Consider the following 21,994-nt stretch of genomic DNA (forward strand, 5'->3'; position numbering starts at 1 on the left):
CTCTCTCTCCTCTCTCCCCTGCTCTCTCCCTCCCTCTCCCCCTCTCTTTCTCTCCCTCTCTCACTCTCCCCCCTCTCTCTCCTCTCTCCCCTGCTCTCTCCCTCTCTCCCTCCCTCTCTCCCCCTCTCTCCCCCTCTCTTTCTCTCTCCCCCTCTCTCCCTCCCTCTCCCCCCCTCTCTCTCTCTCTCTATGTTGATCGTCGGAGGTGCTCTGTATGTAGTGATGTGGTGGGGGGGGTTAATGGTTGGGGGTGTGGTGTGTGTAGTGATGCAGGGTGGAGGGGGTTAATGGTCGGGGTGTTGTGTGTGTAGTGATGGGGGTGGAGGGGGTTAATGGTCGGGGTTGTTGTGTGTAGTGATGTGGGGTGGAGGGGGTTAATGGTCGGGGGTGTTGTGTGTGTAGTGATGTGGGGTGGGGTTGATTGTTGGAGGTGCTCTGTATGTAGTGATGTGGGGTGGAGGGGGTTAATGGTCGGGGGTGTTGTGTGTGTAATGATGTGGGGTGGAGGGGGTTAATGGTCGGGGATGTTGTGTGTGTAGTGATGTGGTGTGGGGTTGATTGTTGGAGGTGCTCTGTATGTAGTGATGTGGGGTGGAGGGGGTTAATGGTCGGGGATGTTGTGTGTGTAGTGATGTGGTGTGGGGTTGATTGTTGGAGGTGCCCTGTATGTAGTGATGTGGGGTGGAGGGGGTTAATGGTCGGGGGTGTTGTGTGTGTAATGATGTGGGGTGGAGGGGGTTAATGGTCGGGGATGTTGTGTGTGTAGTGATGTGGTGTGGGGTTGATTGTTGGAAGTGCTCTGTATGTAGTGATGTGGGGTGGAGGGGGTTAATGGTCAGAGTTGTGTGTGTAGTGATGTGGGGTGGGGTTGATTGTTGGAGGTGCTCTGTATGTAGTGATGTGGGGTGGAGGGGGTTAATGGTCGGGGATGTTGTGTGTGTAGTGATGTGGGTGTCGGAGGTGTTGTGTGTGTAGTGATGTGGGGTGGAGGGGGTTAATGGTCGGGGGTGTTGTGTGTGTAGTGATGTGGGGTGGAGGGGGTTAATGGTCGGGGATGTTGTGTGTGTAGTGATGTGGGTGTCGGGGGTGTTGTGTGTGTAGTGATGTGGGGTGGAGGGGGTTAATGGTCGGGGGTGTTGTGTGTGTAGTGATGTGGGGTGGAGGGGGTTAATGGTCGGGGGTGTTGTGTGTGTAGTGATGTGGGGTGGAGGGGGTTAATGGTCGGGGGTGTTGTGTGTGTAATGATGTGGGGTGGAGGGGGTTAATGGTCGGGGATGTTGTGTGTGTAGTGATGTGGTGTGGGGTTGATTGTTGGAGGTGCTCTGTATGTAGTGATGTGGGGTGGAGGGGGTTAATGGTCGGGGGTGTTGTGTGTGTAGTGATGTGGGGTGGGGTTGATTGTTGGAGGTGCTCTGTATGTAGTGATGTGGGGTGGAGGGGGTTAATGGTCGGGGGTGCTGTGTGTGTAGTGATGTGGGGTGGAGGGGGTTAATGGTCAGGGGTGTTGTGTGTGTAGTGATGTGGGGTGGAGGGGGTTAATGGTCGGGGGTGCTGTGTGTGTAGTGATGTGGGGTGGAGGGGGTTAATGGTCAGGGGTGTTGTGTGTGTAGTGATGTGGGGTGGAGGGGGTTAATGGTCGGGGGTGTTGTGTGTGTAGTGATGTGGGGTGGAGGGGGTTAATGGTCGGGGGTGTTGTGTGTGTAGTGATGTGGGGTGGGGTTGATTGTTGGAGGTGCTCTGTATGTAGTGATGTGGGGTGGAGGGGGTTAATGGTCGGGGGTGTTGTGTGTGTAGTGATGTGGGGTGGAGGGGGTTAATGGTCGGGGGTGTTGTGTGTGTAGTGATGTGGGGTGGGGTTGATTGTTGGAGGTGCTCTGTATGTAGTGATGTGGGGTGGAGGGGGTTAATGGTCGGGGGTGTTGTGTGTGTAGTGATGTGGGGTGGGGTTGATTGTTGGAGGTGCTCTGTATGTAGTGATGTGGGTTGGAGGGGGTTAATGGTCGGGGGTGTTGTGTGTGTAGTGATGTGGGGTGGGGTTGATTGTTGGAGGTGCTCTGTATGTAGTGATGTGGGGTGGAGGGGGTTAATGGTCGGGGGTGTTGTGTGTGTAGTGATGTGGGGTGGGGTTGATTGTTGGAGGTGCTCTGTATGTAGTGATGTGGGGTGGAGGGGGTTAATGGTCAGAGTTGTTGTGTGTGTAGTGATGTGGGGTGGGGCTGATTGTTGGAGGTGCTCTGTATGTAGTGATGTGGGGTGGAGGGGGTTAATGGTTGGGGGTGTTGTGTGTGTAGTGATGTGGGGTGGGGTTGATTGTTGGAGGTGCTCTGTATGTAGTGATGTGGGGTGGAGGGGGTTAATGGTCGGGGGTGTTGTGTGTGTAGTGATGTGGGGTGGGGTTGATTGTTGTAGGTGCTCTGTATGTAGTGATGTGGGGTGGAGGGGGTTAATGGTCGGGGGTGTTGTGTGTGTAGTGATGTGGGGTGGGGTTGATTGTTGGAGGTGCTCTGTATGTAGTGATGTGGGGTGGAGGGGGTTAATGGTCGGGGGTGTTGTGTGTGTAGTGATGTGGGGTGGGGTTGATTGTTGGAGGTGCTCTGTATGTAGTGATGTGGGGTGGAGGGGGTTAATGGTCGGGGGTGTTGTGTGTGTAGTGATGTGGGGTGGGGTTGATTGTTGTAGGTGCTCTGTATGTAGTGATGTGGGGTGGAGGGGGTTAATGGTCGGGGGTGTTGTGTGTGTAGTGATGTGGGGTGGGGTTGATTGTTGGAGGTGCTCTGTATGTAGTGATGTGGGGTGGAGGGGGTTAATGGTCGGGGGTGTTGTGTGTGTAGTGATGTGGGGTGGGGTTGATTGTTGGAGGTGCTCTGTATGTAGTGATGTGGGGTGGAGGGGGTTAATGGTCGGAGTTGTTGTGTGTGTAGTGATGTGGGGTGGGGCTGATTGTTGGAGGTGCTCTGTATGTAGTGATGTGGGGTGGAGGGGGTTAATGGTCGGGGGTGTTGTGTGTGTAGTGATGTGGGGTGGGGTTGATTGTTGGAGGTGCTCTGTATGTAGTGATGTGGGGTGGAGGGGGTTAATGGTCGGGGGTGTTGTGTGTGTAGTGATGTGGGGTGGGGTTAATGGTCGGGGGTGTTGTGTGTGTAGTGATGTGGGGTGGAGGGGGTTAATGGTCGGGGTTGTGTGTGTAGTGATGTGGGGTGGGGTTGATTGTTGGAGGTGCTCTGTATGTAGTGATGTGGGGTGGAGGGGGTTAATGGTCGGGGGTGTTGTGTGTGTAGTGATGTGGGGTGGGGTTAATGGTCGGGGGTGTTGTGTGTGTAGTGATGTGGGGTGGAGGGGGTTAATGGTCGGGGTTGTGTGTGTAGTGATGTGGGGTGGGGTTGATTGTTGGAGGTGCTCTGTATGTAGTGATGTGGGGTGGGGTTGATTGTTGGAGGTGCTCTGTATGTAGTGATGTGGGGTGGAGGGGGTTAATGGTCGGGGGTGTTGTGTATGTAGTGATGTGGGGTGGGGTTGATTGTTGGAGGTGCTCTGTATGTAGTGATGTGGGGTGGAGGGGGTTAATGGTCGGGGGTGTTGTGTGTGTAGTGATGTGGGGTGGAGGGGGTTAATGGTCGGGGGTGTTGTGTGTGTAGTGATGTGGGGTGGGGTTGATTGTTGGAGGTGCTCTGTATGTAGTGATGTGGGGTGGAGGGGGTTAATGGTCGGGGTTGTTGTGTGTGTAGTGATGTGGGGTGGGGTTGATTGTTGGAGGTGCTCTGTATGTAGTGATGTGGGGTGGAGGGGGTTAATGGTCGGGGTTGTGTGTGTAGTGATGTGGGGTGGGGTTGATTGTTGGAGGTGGTCTGTATGTATTGATGTGGAAATCTGAATCTGGAAAGAAAGATGCAGAGTTTTCAAAGGGAGTGGCTGTTTTTGTGCATGTTTATAGAGTGTGGACATCCATTTAGAACAGAGATAACAAGGAATTTCTTTAGCCAGAGGGTGGTGAGTCTGTGGAATTCATTGCACAGATGTCTGTGGAGGCCAAGTCATTGGGTATATTTATAAAGGAGAGGTTGATAGGTTCTTCATTAGTCAAAGATAATGGCAAGAAGGCAGTAACATGAGGTTGGGAAGGATACTAAATCAGCCATGGTGGAATAGACTCAATGGGCCGAATGGCCTAATTCTGCTCCTGTGGTCATAGACACAAATAAATGAAAACTACATGCAGGGACACTGAGTATGTGGGAAGATGAACATAACAAAATGTGGAGTGGTAACAGCTGATCATTTTGAGTGCACCCCCTGGACACGGGCTTTCTTTATCCACCAGCCCGTTCATCAGTGTTCTTCACTTCTGCAGAGCTTCAGCGGGAACAAAGCCAAGGACCATGGAAACTCTGAGTCTCTCTGGCAGCATTCCACAGCAAGTCAGCCACTAAGAATACAGACAAATAGCTCACACAAATACTTCACGCACCTGAAACTGTTAGACAGATCCAGGCAAACATGACCTTCCTCACCCTTCACTGAGGCAGCTCACACGAGCCAACCTTGTGACACGGAGCAGCTGACTGCACCGAATTAGAATGGGACCAGATCACCGGGAGAATGGCAAGAGGTTGGGGGGGAGGAGGGCAGGGGGAGGAGGGCAGGGGGAGGAGGGGGAAGGAAGGGGAAGGCAGAGCAGGGGAGGAGGAGAAGGGGGAGAGGAGGGGGAGGAGGAGGAGAAGGGGGAGGAATGGGGAAGAAGAGGAGGGGGTGGGGAAGAGGGGAGGGGAAGGGAGGAGGGAAAGGGCAAAGGGGAGGGAGAGGGAGTGAGAGATAGAGAGAGAAGGTCAGGGAGGGAGAGAGCAGGAGGGAGAAGGGTGGGAGGGAGAGAGAAAGCGAGGAAGAGGTGGGAGAGGGGGAGAGAGGTGGAGAGGGAGGGAGGGGAGAGAGTGAGGGAAAGAAAGAGGGAGAGGGAAAGAAAGAGGAGGAGAAGAATAGAGCGTGTGAGAGATAGAGTGACAGAGAGCAAGAAAAAAAGACACAGGCAGAGACCGGAGAAACAGAGAGAGAGAAAGAGAGACAGAGTTTATGTGAGAGAGATAGAAAGAGAGAAAGAGTGGGTAAAATAACATATAATGAGAGAAAGGGGCAAATGGAGTCCCACATCCTAAAGTTTAAAAAAAGAAAACTTGCTGCTGTTGCATGTGAAGTTGGAAATGGATTAGTAAACGTTGTGCTCTCCAGAAAGCTCCTCACTTTCGCTTTTCTTTGATTTTTCAGGACATGGCCCCAATAAACTGCTGAATTGTGGAATGTTATGGGAAGTCGTTCAACCAACTGGTCGCAATTCAGTCTCTCAGAGATATCTTTTTGTCCTTCAGCCTTTTTGTGCTGCTGTTACTCTCCCAGAAGCAGAGTTTTGTTTTAAATGGTATGGAAAGGAAAGGTGATCAGAGGCTTACCCTGGCTGGGTAAGTAAGACTAAGTCTGCAGATTTAGCAGGCAAATAGTATATTGGTTTATATTGCAAGAAGATTTCAAGATTCTATCTTCAATATTGTTTAATGACATTTCCAGTCAAAGAACACTACAGCACAGAGAAAGGCCATTCGACCCATCTAGTCCATGCCCAATCTACCTTCTCCCATTGACTTGCACCTGGACCATAGCCTTCCACACCCTTCCCATCCATGTAGCGATCTAAATTTCTCCTAAAGGTTGAAAATGAGCTTGTGTGCAACACTTGCACAGGCATCTCACTCCACGCTCTCACCACCCTCTGATGAGGAAGTTCCTTAAACATTTCACCTTTCACCCTTAACCCATGCCTCTAGTTTTAGTCTTACCCAACTTCAGTGGAAAAGCCATGCTTTTATTTACTCTATCTATACCCCTCAGAATTTTGTATATCTCTAACAAATCTCCCCTCAATCTTCTACATTCTTGGGAATAAAGTCCCAACCTATTCAACCTTTCCCTCTAACTCACGTCCTGGCAACATTCTTGTACTCTTTCAATCTTATTTACATCTTCCCTGTTGGTAGGTAACCAAAACTGGACACAATACTTCAAATTACGCCTTGCCAATGGTCGGTCCTCCCAAAATGCAACACTTGTCTGTGTGAAATTCCATCTGCCATTTTTCAGCCCATTTCTCCAGCTGGTCCAGATCCCTTGCTGCCCACTACACCTACACCCTTGGTGTCATCCACAAATTTGCTGATCCTGTTAACCACCTTATCATCCAGATCATTGACAGAGATGACAAACAACAATGGCTCCAGCACTGATCTCTGTGGCACACCACTAGTCACAGGCCTCCAGTCAGAGAGACAACCGTCTGCTACCACTCCCTGGGTTTTTCCACGAAGCCAAAGTCTAATTCAAAGTTCAAAGAACATTTATTATCTGAGGATGTATAAATTATACGACCTTGAGATTCATCTGCCTACAGGAGAGCAAAAGAACTCAGTTTAAAAAAGGACCAACACCCAATGAGCAGACAGAGAAAAAAAAACAAATCATGCAGAAAACAGCAGCAGCATTCAGAATAAAATTGAGTCAACCCGTAAACCCAAAGCCTCAGTTAAACACACAGCGGGGCAAATTGCTGCGAGGCTTGCAGCCAGAACTGCTGGGGCATGACACAGTGCTGAGGAGAGCGAAGCAGAGTTGGCCCTGACCCTCCAATCCTGACAACCTGCTGTTGTTGCCCCCTGCACTCAGACCCGGGGCCCGCCACAGCCATATGCTCCGGGGTCGGCTGGGCCCCACTCGACCTTTCCAAATTGGCCGGGCACTTAGATGGATCCAACCTCATTCCCAGTTTAGGTGGACGGGCTCCAAAACCCTGCTCCAACTTTTCTTCGCACCGCACTCTCTTGAACAAGCCTCAACCTCGCTTCAGCCACTCGAACCTCACTCCAACTCGGTCTTGCGCCTGCGCGCCTCAACCCTCAGATCAGCCTCTTCTTCACTTGCCTCTTCATTGTTTGTAGTGATCATTTACCACAATCTTCCACATAAAGTTTTATTTACAGAGTATTTAGTTGTATTTCCCGCTTTGAAAACTACAAGTAAGCTGTCACCCACCTTCAATAGCACCATCTTAAACTGGAAGTTTTTTACCTACTTACCCCAATTTACCTCATCTTGAATGCCAAACGACTGAGCCCTCATGACCAACCACACATGTAGGTTGTCAAGGCTCTTGCTAAAGTCCAGGTAGACAACATCCACTGACTTGCCTTCATCAACTTTCCTGGTAATTTACTGTATATAACATACATAACCATAAAATATGCTTTTCCCATGTCATACTCATTTTGTCCTCACATTGAACCTATCTATATCCCTCTGTAGACTTCTTATGCCCCTCCAGAATGTTCTCACCTAGCTTGTGTCATAGAGCCCGACTGCATGGAGACAGAACCTTCTTTCTAACTCGTCCGTGCTGACTGCATTTGGATAACAGCCCTCAAAACGTCTCCAATCCATGACTTTTCCAAATGGCTTTTAGATGTTGAAAAGGTGCCCACCTCAACCATTATTTCTGGCTGCTCATTCCAAATGCACACCAGCCTTTGCATGAAGGAGCTGCCCCTGATGTCCCTTCTCAATCTTTCGTCTCTGATCCGAAACCTCAGACTTCACCTTGTCAATACACCTCGTGAACTTACTTAGTTTACGTTTAGTTGTCATTCAACCCCGCCTGCATATCATGTATACAACCAAATGGAACAGCGTTCCTCCGGGGCCAAGGGGCAAAACACAGATCCAACAGTCACACCCAGCACAAGGCAATCACAGCACATGTAATTATGGCAACAGTAAAAATATAATCTAACCTATCCCTGAGTGTCATGTCGTGCACATTGATGGTACATGGGATACTGTTGGCATTCCATGTGGCATCTCACATCAGTCAGATCATCGCATGCTAGTGCAGGGAATGTCTACCGAGCAAACACTGGAGAACAGCACCACTGGGAGGGGCCAGTCCCCGACCCAGCATGGAAGCTCATCGCACTGCTGTCTCTCCTCTGGGCAGCTGCAACGTGCAACGCCGTGGCACAAGGCCCCTGGTCTACGCCACACTGAGACCAGCCAGCGGTCTCGCCAATGAGCCAGACTTACAGTATTCTCATTGCCAACGTCCAACAGGTCTTGCGATCACCTGAAACTTGTCAAAGACAATCATGTGGTTGGGCTGTGCACTGTCTCCGACACCTTCCAGTAGCCAGTGGCAAGACTGACTGCAATGCCCAGCTCCGGCTCCGTCACAATCAAGCAGCTCACCAGCGGGGCAGAACTCGATGGTCTCAGCTTTTAGTCATCTCTTGTCATTGTGGAAAAGACATAAAGAATGAACAATTACACCTTTGCTTGGATGCAGAGAGGCTGCTGTGACTGAGCACACCACCATCTCACTGGAAGCCTGCCAGGTCATTCAGCCTTTCGTAAGTCATGAACCAGGACACACTGATCTCACTACGGTTCATAGTGATGAGAAAGATGATTTTCGCACATTAAACACCTTTTGACCTCTCACTGAACCTATCTCTATCTCTCTGCAGACTCTTTATGTCTCCTTCACGACTTTTGCAACCTGACTTGTGTCATCAGCAGTTTGTACGTCATCACTGGAGTCCTGGACCCAGCACATAGATGCGATCACAGGGAGGGCATATTGGTGCCTTTGCTTTCCTAGGGGGTTAAGTACTTCACTTGTCACCAAACAGTCCAACAAGCTTGTACGGATGTACTGTTGGAAGCGTCCTGACTGTTTGCATCGTGGTCTGGTGTGTGGCCGCACCCAGTGTACGCCAGTTCTTTCATCGGTGAGGGTTCTGCCTCTCCTCCTCACCCGCTGTGCAATGTCAGCGTGTGAAATCCCTGTTCCAGTTAGGCTTCCACAGCGGCAACATGTACTTCAGGAAGCTCCGAGTTTAGGCATACAGGAGAAAGATTGAAATTCTGGCTGAGGGCTGCCACAACTACAACCTCTCACTTAGCCTGAGAAAAACTAAAAAGCTGATTATCGACTACAGGATGAAGAAACCGGAGGTCGAAGAGCCAGTCCTCATCGGGGGGACAGAGGTCGAGAGGGTTCCTTGGCATCACCAGTACATCGTGAGTAAAGTGTTCCCTAGCATTCAGCACATGAAACGCAGAGATTCCCACCACCCAGGCCATGCTCTCTTCTTGCAGCTGCCATCAGGTAGAAGGTACAAGAGCCTCAGGACTCACACCACCAGGTTCCAGAACAGTTACTACCCCCCAACCATCAGGCTCTTGAAAAAAAGGGGATAACCACACTCAACTTCACTTGCTTTATCATTGAAGTGTTCCTAATACCAAAGATCTCACTTTAAGGAACTTTTATCTCATTATTTATTGCTACTTATTTATATTTGCATTTGCACAGTTTGTTGTCTTCTGCACTCTGGTTAATCTTTCATTGATCCTGTTACAGTTACTATTCTGTAGACTTACTGAGAATGCCCACAAGAAAATGAATCTCAGGGTTGTGTATGGTAACGTATATGTACTTTGATAATAAAATTTGCTTTGAACTTTGAGATTTGGATATATCAGAGGGTTTGTCACTTTAGCATCATCACCCAGAAGTCCACTTTCTTTGAAGTTTGCATGCATTCAGCATGTCACCAAAACATGTCAGCTCCTGCCTGAGAGGTGACTTAGATCCATTCTAATTTTCCTCCCGGAGCAGCAGGTCCACAGCAGATGCCGTCTCATTGGCTCTTCACATCTGGACAGCAGAGATTCACAGCTCAGGGTGCTCTTTATTGACCACAGCTTGGCATTCAATACTATCATCCTCTTAAAACTAATCAATAAGCTCCGAGACCTTTGCCTCAATCCCACCTTGTGCAATTGGATCCTCAATTTCTTCACTTGGAGACCGCAGTCAGTTCGGATTAGCAACATCATCTCCTCTACAATCTCCGTCAGCACAGTTGCACACAAGGTTGTGTGCTCAGCCTCCTTCTCTACTTGCTTTACACCCATGACTGCGTGGCTGAGCACAACTCTAATACAACATTCAAGTTTGCTGATGACACCACTGTTGTGGGCAGAATCAAAGGTGGTGATGAATCAACATACAGGAGGGAGATCGAAAATTTGTCTGAGTGGTGTCATAACAACAGCCTCTATGTCAGTCCAAGGAACTGATTGTAGACTTCAGGAGAGGGAAACCAGAGGTCCCTGAGCCAGTAATCATCGGAGAAGCAGAGGTGGAGAGGGTCAGTAACTTTAAATTCCTGGGTTTTACTATTTCAGAGAAAGCAAAATAGATCCGGCACGTAATGCAATTGCAAAGAAAGCACAGCAGTGCTTCTAATTCATTATGAGTCCACAGAGATATGGCAGGGCACCTGAACCTTTGACAAACTTCTATAGATGTGTAGTGGAGAATGTATTAACTGGCTGCATCACAGCCTGGTTTGGAAACACCAATAGGCTTGAATGGAAAACCCTACAAACAGTAGTGGATTCAGCCCAGCAGATCACGAGTAAAACCCTCCCAATCGTTGAGCACATCTACATGAAGCGCTGTCGGAGGAAAGCAGCATCGATTATCAAAGGTTGCCACCACCCAGACCGTGTTCTCTTCTCACTGCCATCAGGTAGAAGGTGCAAGAACCTCAGGACTTGCACCACCAGGTTCCAGAACAGTTCCTACCCCACAACCATCAGGCTCTTGAACAAAAGGAGATAACGGCACTCACTTGCCCATCCATTGAGATGTTCCCACAACCACCGATCTCTTCATTGCTATTTATTTATATTAGCATTTGCACAGTTTGTTGTCTCCTGAACTTTGTTTTGTCTTTCATTGATCCTGTTATAGCTACTATTCTATAGATTTGCTGAATATGCCCAGAGGAAAATAAATCTCAGGGTTGTGTATGGTGACATATTCACTTTGGTAATAAAATTTGCTTTGAACTTTGTGACAATCTTCTATGGATGCACAGAGGAGAGCATCCTGACTGATCGGTGCCTCAGAAAGGTGACATCAATCATTAAGGACCCCCATCACTCAGGGCATACCCTCTTCTCATTGTTACTATCAGGGAGGAACAGATTCCTCCCGCCTGCCATGCGATTCCTAAATGGACAATAATCCTCACTTTTTTATATGTATTACTTTTGTTTTGCACTATTTTCAATCTAACTATTTAATATACACATACAGTGCCTGTAAAATGCATTCATCCTCCTTGGAAGTTTTTTTGTTTTACAACATTGAATCACAGTGGATTTAATTCAGCTTTTTTTTAAACACTGATTGACAGAAAGACTTTTTTGTCAAAGTGAAAACAGATCTCTGCAAAGTGATCTAAATTAATCACAAATATAAAACACAGAATGATTGATTACATAAGTATTCACCCCCTCCAAGTCAGTATTTAGTAGATGCACCTTTGGTAGCAAATTACAGCCTTAAATCTGTGTGGACGGGTCTCTATCAGCTTTGCACATCTGGACACTGCAATTTGTCCCCATTCTGCTTTACAAAACTACTCAAGCTCTGTCAGATTGCATGGTGATCGTGAGTGAACAGCCCTTTTCATGTCCAGCCACAAATTCTCAATTGGATTGAGATCTGGACTCTGACTTGGCCATTCCAGGATAATAACTTTATTGTTTTTAAGCCATTGCTGTGTAGCTTTGGCTGTATGCTTGGAGTCATTGTCTTGCTGGAAAACAAATCTTCTCCCAAGTCACAGTTCTCTTGCAGACTGTATCAGGTTTTCCTCCAGGATTTCCCTGTATTTTGCTGCATTCATTTTACCCTCTACCTTCACAAGCCTTCTAGGGCTGACTGCAGCGAAGCACCCCACAGCACGATGCAGCCACCACCATGCTTCACAGTTGGGAATGGTGCATTTTTGATTAAGTGCAATGTTTGGTTTATGCCAATTATAGCATTTAGTCTATTGGCCTTCTTCCAGCTGACTTCAGGGTCTCCCGCATGCCTTCTGGCAAACTCTCGTCAAGATTTCATATGAGTTCTTTTCAACAGTGGCTTTCTTTTTGCCAATCTCCCATAAAGCTGTGACTGGTGAAGCACCCGGGCAACAGTTGTTCTATGTGCAGTCTCTCCCATCTCAGCCTCTGAAGCTTGTAACTCCTCCAGAGTTGTCATGGGTCTCTTGGTGGCCTCCCTCACTAGTCCCCTTCTTGCACGGTCACTCAGTTTTTGAGGATGGCCTGCTCTAGGTAGACTTATAGCTGTGCCATATTCTTTCCATTTCTTGATGATTGATTTAGCTGTACTCCAACGTATATTCAGTGACTTGGAAATTTTCTTGTATCCATCTCCTGACTTGTGCTTTTCAATAACCTTTTCACAGAGCTGCTGGGAGTATTTTTTGTATTTTTTTGTCTTGATGGTGTAGTTTTTGCCAGGATACTGACTCACCAGCGGTTGGACCTTCCAGACACAGGTGTATTTTTACTATAATCAATCGAAACACCTTGACTGCACTCATGGTGACCTCCATTTAACTAATTATGTGACTTCTGAAACCAATTGGCTGCAGCAGTGATGGTTTGGCGTGTCATATAAAAAGGGGGGATACTTGTGCAATCAATTATTTTGTGTTTTATATTTGTAAGTAATTTAGATCACTTGTAGAGATCTGTTTTCATTTTGATACGAGTCTTTTTCTGTTGATCAGTGTCAAAAAAGCCAAATTAAATCCACTGTTATTCAATGTTGTAAAACAATGAAACATGAAAACCTCTGGGGGGGGGGGTGAATACTTTTAAAAGGCACTGTGTACCTACTGTAATTGATTTATTTATTTTTTCTATAGATACTCTCATGGAGTTCTGCTGCTAAGTTAACAATTTTCATGACGCATGCCGATGATGATAAACCTGACTGATTCTGACGCCTAATGGCCTGCTTGGAAACTCTAATCCTTAGGAAAGGAAAAGGTGACAGAAAGTGGTGGATACAGCCCACACACAGATCACAGGTAAGGCACCCCCACAATCCAGGCCATGCCCTCTTCTTACTTCTACCATTGGTCAGGAGGTACAGAAGCCTTAGGCCTAGCACCACCAGGTTCAGGAACGGTTATTACCCTACAACCATCAGGCTCCTGAATCGGGGTGGATAACTTCAGTCACCACAGCACTGAAATGATTCTATGACCTATAGGCTCACGTTCAAGGACCCTTTACAACTCGTGTTTTCAGTATTATTTATCATCTGCACATTGGTTGTTCATCAGTTGTTGTTTATGAATTTCTTTATTTTTCCTGTAAATGCCTGCAAGAAAATAAATCTCAGGGTATATGGTATGTATATATGTACTTTGATAATAAATTTACTTTGAACTTTGAGGACGTCACTGCTGTAAATTGGGTGATCACATAACTGAGGACACTCTAGACAGGCAGTGGTCAGGCTGGTGTGCTGACCAATGCTGGGGCGCCCTCTGCTGACTTCAAAACTTCTTACGGTCAAAGAGAAACACAGCAACGAATCAGGCCTCGGTCCATTGAGTCTGTACTGACCATCAACCACCTTACACAAATCTTTTTATTTTGCTTCTAGCCCACATTCCTATCGGATCCCCACAAATTCTACCCCTCACTCACATAGCAGGGGCAATTTACAGTGGTCAATTAACCGACCAACTCACACGCCTTTAGGATGTTGGAGGAAACCAGACTGCACGTGGGGTAAACCCATACGGTTACAGGGAGAGCGTGCAAACTCCACACAGACAGCACGTGGGGTAAACCCATACGGATACAGGGAGAGCGTGCAAACTCCACACAGACAGCACGTGGGGAAACCCATGCGGTTAAGGGGAGAGCGTGCAAACTCCACGCAGACTGCACCTGTGATTTGGATTGAACCCTGATCTCTGGAGTCGGGTGACAGTGGTTCCACAGACCACAAGACACAGGAACAGAATTGGAATCCTGTGACTTTCACGTTAAGGTTCCTCTGTTCCTCCATAACCCCTGGGGCTCTATCATGCACTGTGTACAGTCTGTACTAGCCTTAAAGGGCATAACCCAGACTAATCAGCTCTGTCCATCTTACCAACTGATCAATATTGCCCTGTAGCCTCTTACCAGCGTCCTCACAATCAACTACTCCACCAACCTTCATGCCATCTGCAAACCCACCTCCTGTAGTCACACCTAAACCGTTAGCATATATAGCAAACAGTCAGAACCCCAGCACTGTGGCCCCCCAATGGTCGCAAAACATTTTCACCGCCAGGATAGCCCTATTGCCAAGCCAAATGTGGCTTATTTTGGATCCTTTAGTCTCTTGTGTGTTCCCACAAGGGACCTCGTCAAAGATTTTACTTGTCCTTGTAGACTACATGAACTGTCCTGTCCTTTTGTTAACTCTTTTGTAAAGTCATACAGCACAGAAACAGGACCATTCTAACCAAGATGCTGCATCCAAACTATTGGAAAGGCCAATCGGATTAGTCAGACTGGTCCTTACCTGAACAAAACCACACTGACAGTTCCTGCCCTTCCAAGCGTAGATTCACCCTGTCTTTCCAAATGTTTCTATTCATTTCCAGACTTTTCATTTGTATTTATCCCTGTTATCCTTCTTGAAATTAACATGGAACAGTACCGCACAATACAGGCCCTTCGGCCCACAATGTTGTGCCAAACCTTTAAACTACTCTGAGATCAATCAATTCCTTCCATCCCATTTTTCTTTCATCCATGCGTCCAGCTAAGAGTTTTGTAAATGTCCATAAAGTATCTGCCTGTACCACCACCCTCTGTGTAAAAATCCACCTCAATACATTCCTCCAATCTGCTCTCTTGTATTAGCTATTTCTGCCCTGGGAAAGTCTCCGAATAAAAGAAGCACGTTTGCTTTTCTCCAGTCATCTGACAGCTCGCTTGTGTCCAGTGAGGATTTAAATATCTCTGCCTGCGGGGAGTTTGAGCAATCCCATAGTAGTGAAGGTCCAGTCAGCTTGCTAATTGTGACTTGGTATGCAATTAAAATATCACATACTACAAAATCTATCATTGTTGTGGCAATTTTGAGAGGTTTAACACATTAAGACCTGAATTTCCTGTCTGTTCACTGATCACCCTGGAGAGGGTCATGGTCCAGTGACCTTTGTGAAGCAAAGAGTTGCTAGGCAGCAAAACTTGTGCTTCTGCACTTAACTCTCTGTTGACTCCAGAAGCCGTTGTCGGCGTGACCAATACAATGACGTAGGAGGGAAGGCTTTAGATTTCTGGAACCACTTCTGAGAAGGCTGCAGCTGTACCTGAACGGGAATAAGTTCAACCTCCTTGTATGGAGGTTTGTTTGAAGGGAGCTGAGGGCAAATCTGCAATGGGACAAAGAGTAAGTTATAGCAGAGGAGAAAGAACAGGAAAATGTTGAAGAAAAAAACAAGTCTCCATGGGTATTGAGGAATGATAAAGATTAGCTTTATTTCTCAGATGGACATTGAAACATGCAGCAAAATGGCTTCCGGTAAGATGGCGGTGTGCTTGGTCGCAGTGCCTTCTACGTGATCAACCAAAGGTGTTACTGTCCTTCATAAACATATTTTTTACAATTGCATCACCCTGCTGGGCATTAAGAACTTAAAGTACTGCAGGTCTACCCCATCAGTGAGTTCTCAATGGTGGAGAAAGTGAAGGAGCTGGACGGTGTGGACCGCGATGCTGCCTGCCACAGAGAGGCGTTGGAGGAGTCAGTGTGTGAAAGCGGTGTGCAACCTAACAGCGACTGATCGTCTCAGTCACTTCCCTTCTGATCACAAAACCCTGTTGGACGTTGTTAATGTGGAATGCTGCAATTCCGAATCACTGATTTATTGGTGAACGGCGGTTGAGCTGTGTGACCTCTGGCCTAGTGGGGATTGGCCTCAGGCCGCAGGTCGCCTGTTTACAGCCTCGTAGGAGAGAGGCATTGGAGTTGGGGCACTCCATTGAGATGGTATAGCACTGAGTCCAGCCAGAGGTGGTGCTGCCCCCTAGTGCTTGCTCAGCAGAAGACAAGCCATATTGTCGTCAACTGCAGATTGATGCAACATTCACAGACTCAAGGTTTTGGACTATATTGATTTTTGTGTGACTGTATTTTACTTATATGTGCAACATGTGCCTTGATTGTCGGTGTTGTTTTGAACCTTGCACCTGGAGTAACACTGTTTTGCTTGGCTGTATTCAAGGTGTGGTTGAGTGACAATTAAATTTGAATGTGTCATTTGTGCCAAATCAAATCAGTGAGGATTGTGCTGGACAGCCTGCAAGTGTAGCCATGCTTCTGGTGCTAACATGGCATGGCCATAACTCACTAAACCTAACAGTGGGAAGAAATCACAGCACCCAGAGGAAACCCATGCGGTCACGGGTACTCCTTCCAGACAGTGCCGGGAATTGAACCCTGATCCTAAGGCTGGGTCTGTAATAGATCTGCTAACTGCTTTACCACCTATCTGAATGCAAGGATAGATTGTACAGTATTGAGTTCAGTTCTGGTCACTTCATTATAGGGAGGATGTGGAAGCTTTAGAGAGGGTGCAGAGATTTACCAGGATGCTTCCTGGATTAGAGAGCATGTCTTATGAGGATTGGCTGAGTGAGCTTGGGCTTTTCCCTTTGGAGTGAAGAAGGATGAGAGGTGACTTGATAGAGGTGTACAAGATGATAAGAGGCATAGATAGAGTGCACAGCCAGAGACATTTTTCCAGAGAAGAAATGCCTAATACAAGGTGGCGTAATTTTAAGGTGACTGGAGAAATGAATGGGGGGATGTCAAAGGCAAGATTTTGACACAGAGAGTGGTGGGTATGTGGTGATAAAGGCAGATGCATAAGGGACATCTAAGAAACTCTCGGATAAAAGGAAAATGAATGTCCTCATAACTCCCTCTACACTCTCCTACAGCTCTGTAAAGAGGTGACCTGAACTCTTTATGGCCCCAAACACTGACTGTACTCTTTTCCTCGATGCTGCCTGGCCTGCTGAGTTCCTCCGGCGTTGTGTTGCTCGGATTCCCTGCATCTGCAGATTTTTTCTTGTGAACTCTCTCTGTCCGTCACCATTCCTTACCACTTACTGTTTTTGTCCAATCACTCGTGTACTTGACTTCTGAAAATCCATCACCTCACTGCTGTCAGGATTAAATTCCATCTGCCCATCTTCCCATCTGATCTGCATCACGCTTCAGCCTCAGCCAAACTTCCTCACTATCCACAACACCACCAACTTCTCTGTCATCTACATCCTTATCAATCACGCCTGCTACATCTGCACATAGGTCAAGGTGGCACAGCAGCATCGTGGTTAGCATAACGCTTCACAGCATCAGCCATCAGGGTTCAATTCCTGCTGCTGTCTGTGAGGAGTCTGTACGTTCTCCCCACGGCCGCGTGGATTTCCTCCGGGTGCTCCACTCTGCTCCCACATTCCATCGAGTACGGGTTAGAGTTAGTAAGCTGTGGTTGCCGAGATGACGCTGGTAACATGGTGACACTAGCGGGGTGCCCCCTGCACATCCTCTGATTGTGTTGGTACGCATTCCACTGTATGTTTCAATATTTTGATGTACATGTGACAAAAAAATTTCAGGATGTACATTGTATACATTTCTCTGATATTAAATGTACCTATTGAGCAAATAAAAACTAATCTTTGAGTCAATAAAATGTATCACAAAGAGGAACAAACACCGATCCCTGTAGACGCACGAACATCTACCACCAGCCCCCGCCTCTTCTCACAGGGCCAGAGTTGGTTCTGTATTGCTAGTTCACTGACTCCATGGTGAGAGAGCAGGGACTCACGGGACTGCTGTTACAGAGCGAGGACGTGAACATAAAACAGAGAGCGATACAGCACAACATTGAGCCGAACCAACCGAATGAGTAATCAGATGGACAATTTATCTCTTCTGCCTACCCAGTGTCCATATCCCTCACATTCACGTGCCCATCTAAACGTCTCTAATGTTACCGTCTCTACCACCACCACAGGCAGTGCATTCCAGACACCCACCATTCTCCGTGTAAAAGAACCTGCCCCTCACATCTACTTTGATATTACGCACTATCACCTTAGATGTATGCCCTCTGGTGTTGGAAAAAGATATTGTCCATCCGTCTATCTATACTCATAAACTTATAAACCTCAGCCTCCACTCCTCCAGAGAAAACACTCCAAGTTTGTCCAACCTCTAGTTACAGCACAAGCCTAGTAATCCAGGCAGCGTCCTGGTAAACCTCTTCTGCACCCTCTCCAAAGTCTTAACATCCTCCCTATAATGGAGCAGGCAGGACTGTCACAACCTAAATAGAGTTTTATAAAGCTGCAACGTAACTTTCTGACTTTTGAACTCAGTGCTTTGGTTAATAAAGGCAAGCATGCCATATGTCTTCTTAGCCACCCTATCAACCTGTATTTGTATTTATCATGATTTTTTTAATTTTTGAGTTCTTTATCTTATTGTGTTTTTTTTTTGTGCTGCATCGTATCCGGGTAACAATTACTTCATTCTCCTTTACACATGTACTGGAAATGACATTAAATGCTGTGTCTGTAAAACTACATCTCAAATAAATAAATGGTCACACTTGGAGGTGAAGTTAACATGTATATTCATTTTGCAGAGAGCAACATGTCAACATGTCTGGGTAAGTTATGTCAATAATCAGTGCTAAGGGGAGTCATTGTGCTAAAAGAAATAGATTTGTAACTACACTTCCTCCCCTTTAGATTAGCGTAACATAAAACTGTATATGTAACAAAGTTTTCAATTTTCCTTTAACAGGCTGTGTTCAAATAAACATGCTTGCACAATAATAGTGATTTTTCAAAATAACGGTACATAACTAACTTCGCTATACCTGTACTAAAGATTCAGTCTGTTGGGTGGCGCTCTGCTTCTTTCAGGACAACGCCTCTGGAACTGTGTGGAGTGGCATCGGGTTGGGTAGGCGTTGTGTCAAAGACAACTTTCTCTGCTGCCGGCGTCACGTTGCTGTCAGTGACGTGATCATCACTGAGAGGCAAGTCCGTTGGCTGTAATGTGTCCCCCTTGTTGGATGCAGTTCACTCAGGTGTGGTCTTCAGCTGAGTATCCAGAATCTGGTCCACGAGCGTCTCCATGTATGATCTCCAACATCCACTCTGTACAACTTGTACAGTACATCCACTTCTTGTAGCTATTCTACCAGGTGTCCACTTGTCTTCTCAGTAATCACACACTAGGACTTCCTGTCCAACTTTGAAGAAAGTTGCTGATTCACTTGGCAACTGGTTGAATTGTTTACCTCCCTCTACGGATCTGGTTTCAGGAGGTCTATGCAAGATCCCAGATTCCTGTTCATAAACAGCATTGCAGGTGTCTGATGTGTCATCACACGAACAGAGTACAGATACACAAGAAGGAAGTTGTCCACTCTGTGCAAAGTCTGAGAGGCCACAGACTGGTCAAATCCCTGGAAGGCTCATTCTGAGTTTAGGAGAAGAGATGGGAGTACAGAGAATGTACAAAGGTTAAAAAAGTTCAAAGTTGCTTCAGTTTGACGACATCTCATCTTGGTAGTTATGAACAAAATTCAAAGTACAGTATGCAGCTGCATTTCATAGAGAGGAATGTTAGTCTGCATCATAGAAACTGGCCCATTGTGCCTATACTGGGCCTCCGTACTAATGCTATTTACCAGCACTTTGTAGCCATTTTGCTTTCATGGTTCAAGCTGTTGTCTCCATTGATATTTCAATGGTCAATGCCTGTTCTGAAGTTAGGATTCTTTCTGACAGTAGCCTTTTTTGAGTGCTTTGACTATGCATGCCACATACAGGCCTGTTCCTTAATGCATCAGAAAGTCCATCTCCGAAGTCACAGTAGTGGGAAAGTTTGCACAGTTCTGTAATGTATTCAGGAATGCTTTCATCTTTGACTGGTTGCTTTTGTGAAACCTAAATCTCTTAGCTATTACTAGTGGTTTTGGGCTCAAGCGATTTTGTAACTTTTCAACAATCTCATTGAATGTCTTGCTTGCTGGCGTTTCAGGAGCTACCAAGTTGTATACCAAGAGACTCTATATATTTTAGCACCCATTAAGCTAAGAAGTGCGTAGGCTTTCTTTTCCTCATCCACATCGTCAGCATTACAATACAGTTCAGTCCACGCAATAGATTCCCAGTCCTCATTAGCACAATAAAATTTGTCAACTTTCCGACTATCGTCATGTTATTTTCACTTTGGCTTTGCTAGTTGTGTGACTCTCTCTGTGTACCGTGCACTGTCATTCACGCATTCCTGACTGCCTTCTCTGTACTGGTTCACACTTTCCTCTGGCTGTCTCTCTCCCTTCCTCCGAGTTCTGTCACCTCAGTTATTCGCTGTCATTCAGGGTCGTACTCATTGCCAATTTGTTGTGTCTGTGCAACTGTTCTTCAGATAAATTAAAGCAGACAGCTGGAGGTGAAGTTAACTTGTATATTTTCACTTTGGAGTGAGAGAGAGAGAAAAAAGTCAATGCATAACAGGTAAGTTATCAGTTAATAATTAGTGCTAAGGTGAGTCAATGTGCTAAAAGAAATAGATTTGTACAACTACATTAAACTATCTTGAACTCACAAACACAAAGTGCTGGAGGAACTCAGCACAAATTCATGTTGTCCATAAGAGCAGAATTAGGCCATTCAGCCCATTGAGTCTGCTCTGCCATTCCATCATGGATCCCACTCAACCCCATACACCTGCCTTCTTGCCATATCCTAGGATGCCCTGACCGATGATCAACTTCGACCTTAAATATACCCACAGACTTGGCCTCCACCGCAGTCTGTGGCAGAGCATTCCACAGATTCACCACTCTCTGCCTAAAAAAATTCCTCCTTACCTCTGTTCTAAAAGGTCACCCCTCAATTTTGAGGCTGTGCCCTCTAGTTCTGGATACCCCCACCATAGGAAACAACCACCTTATCTAGTCCTTTCAATATCGGGTAATAATAGTGATAACTCGGTCAGTGATAATAGATCTTCAACTCCCAGGATCTTCTCTCTGCTCCTCACTATACTGGTGTTGTCCTTCCTCGCTGGGAAGTGGGACGTGTCCAACTGGAAAGCTCCAAAACAGAATCCTGAAGTGCACATCGCCAGCGGTAAGGGCGAGGTTTCGGGCGGCAGCCGGCCGACCGGAGTGAGGTGGAGTGGAAGCGACTGGAGGGACTTTCTGGAAGGGCAGAGTGGTCGCAACTGCCCCGCTCCCGAGTGCAGTGACTTTGTATTTACTGCTTAGTCAGCTCTAGCGTGTGATCTTCGCCCGGGGGCCGGGGGGATAAAGGTCCCGGCACCAGCTGAGCGCCGCCGATGGCGAGCGACGAGTGGAGCCGGATCGAGCAAGCGATCCGTGCGGGTCTGGGGCTCCTCCGGGACCGGTACCTGCGCAGCACCGGAGGCCGGCCGAAGGAGAGGCCCCCGCCGGAGGCCGACAGTGGCGCGGCGTCGCTGAACAGCCTGCCGGTAAGCAGCGCCTCTCCCGCCGGCCCGCCGAGCCAGCGAGGCCCAGGCTTCGGCTGAGGCCGCAGAGCCGGGGTCAGCGACCTGGTCGGGAAGTCTGCTAGAGGAACGAGCTGCGGGGTGGGGACACCACCTTCTCCCCCTCAGACCTGCTGAGATCAACACTGCCCCACCCCACCCCACCACCGCTACTCCATCATTTCCTGTCAGCCCCCTGATGTACAGGCACTCCTGTGCCTGGGGTCTCTTCATGGACATTCAGGCTATGCTCACTACTGTATTGGAGCCGAAGAGAGTTTGTAACTCTGCTGGGAGTAAATGATGTTGGGAATGGCGAGGGTAGAGTACCGTGGGGGGAGGCAGAGGAGTGCCAGGGTCAGGGTGGGACAGTGGTGGGCCCAGCCCTGAGACACCAGGCAAGGTCATCAGATTCCAAACAATTGATTTATTGATCATTGCAGTCTGTCTCTCTGGTGCTTCCCGCTCCCT

At 47.4% G+C, this 21,994-nt stretch overlaps 1 protein-coding gene across 2 annotated transcripts in view; it reads left to right on the forward strand.

The window, feature by feature from the left end:
• The window catches only part of fbxo4 (F-box protein 4), a 77,954-nt gene that overhangs the window by 14,158 nt on the left and 41,802 nt on the right, over positions 1-21,994 (forward strand). Inside the window, exons 5-6 of one of the 2 annotated variants that reach the window (XM_073047994.1) lie at positions 5,257-5,447; positions 12,828-12,992. In XM_073047994.1, coding sequence (XP_072904095.1) covers positions 12,912-12,992 — 81 coding nt within the window. In that variant the 5' untranslated portion in view covers positions 5,257-5,447; positions 12,828-12,911. Of the gene's footprint in view, positions 1-5,256; positions 5,448-12,827; positions 12,993-20,730; positions 21,509-21,994 lie in introns of those variants that run through there. The other variant, XM_073047993.1, reaches the window with a different exon arrangement.

Source organism: Hemitrygon akajei, chromosome 6, assembly GCF_048418815.1.
Source record: "Hemitrygon akajei chromosome 6, sHemAka1.3, whole genome shotgun sequence".
In the NCBI taxonomy this organism is placed as follows: Eukaryota; Metazoa; Chordata; class Chondrichthyes; order Myliobatiformes; family Dasyatidae; genus Hemitrygon; species Hemitrygon akajei.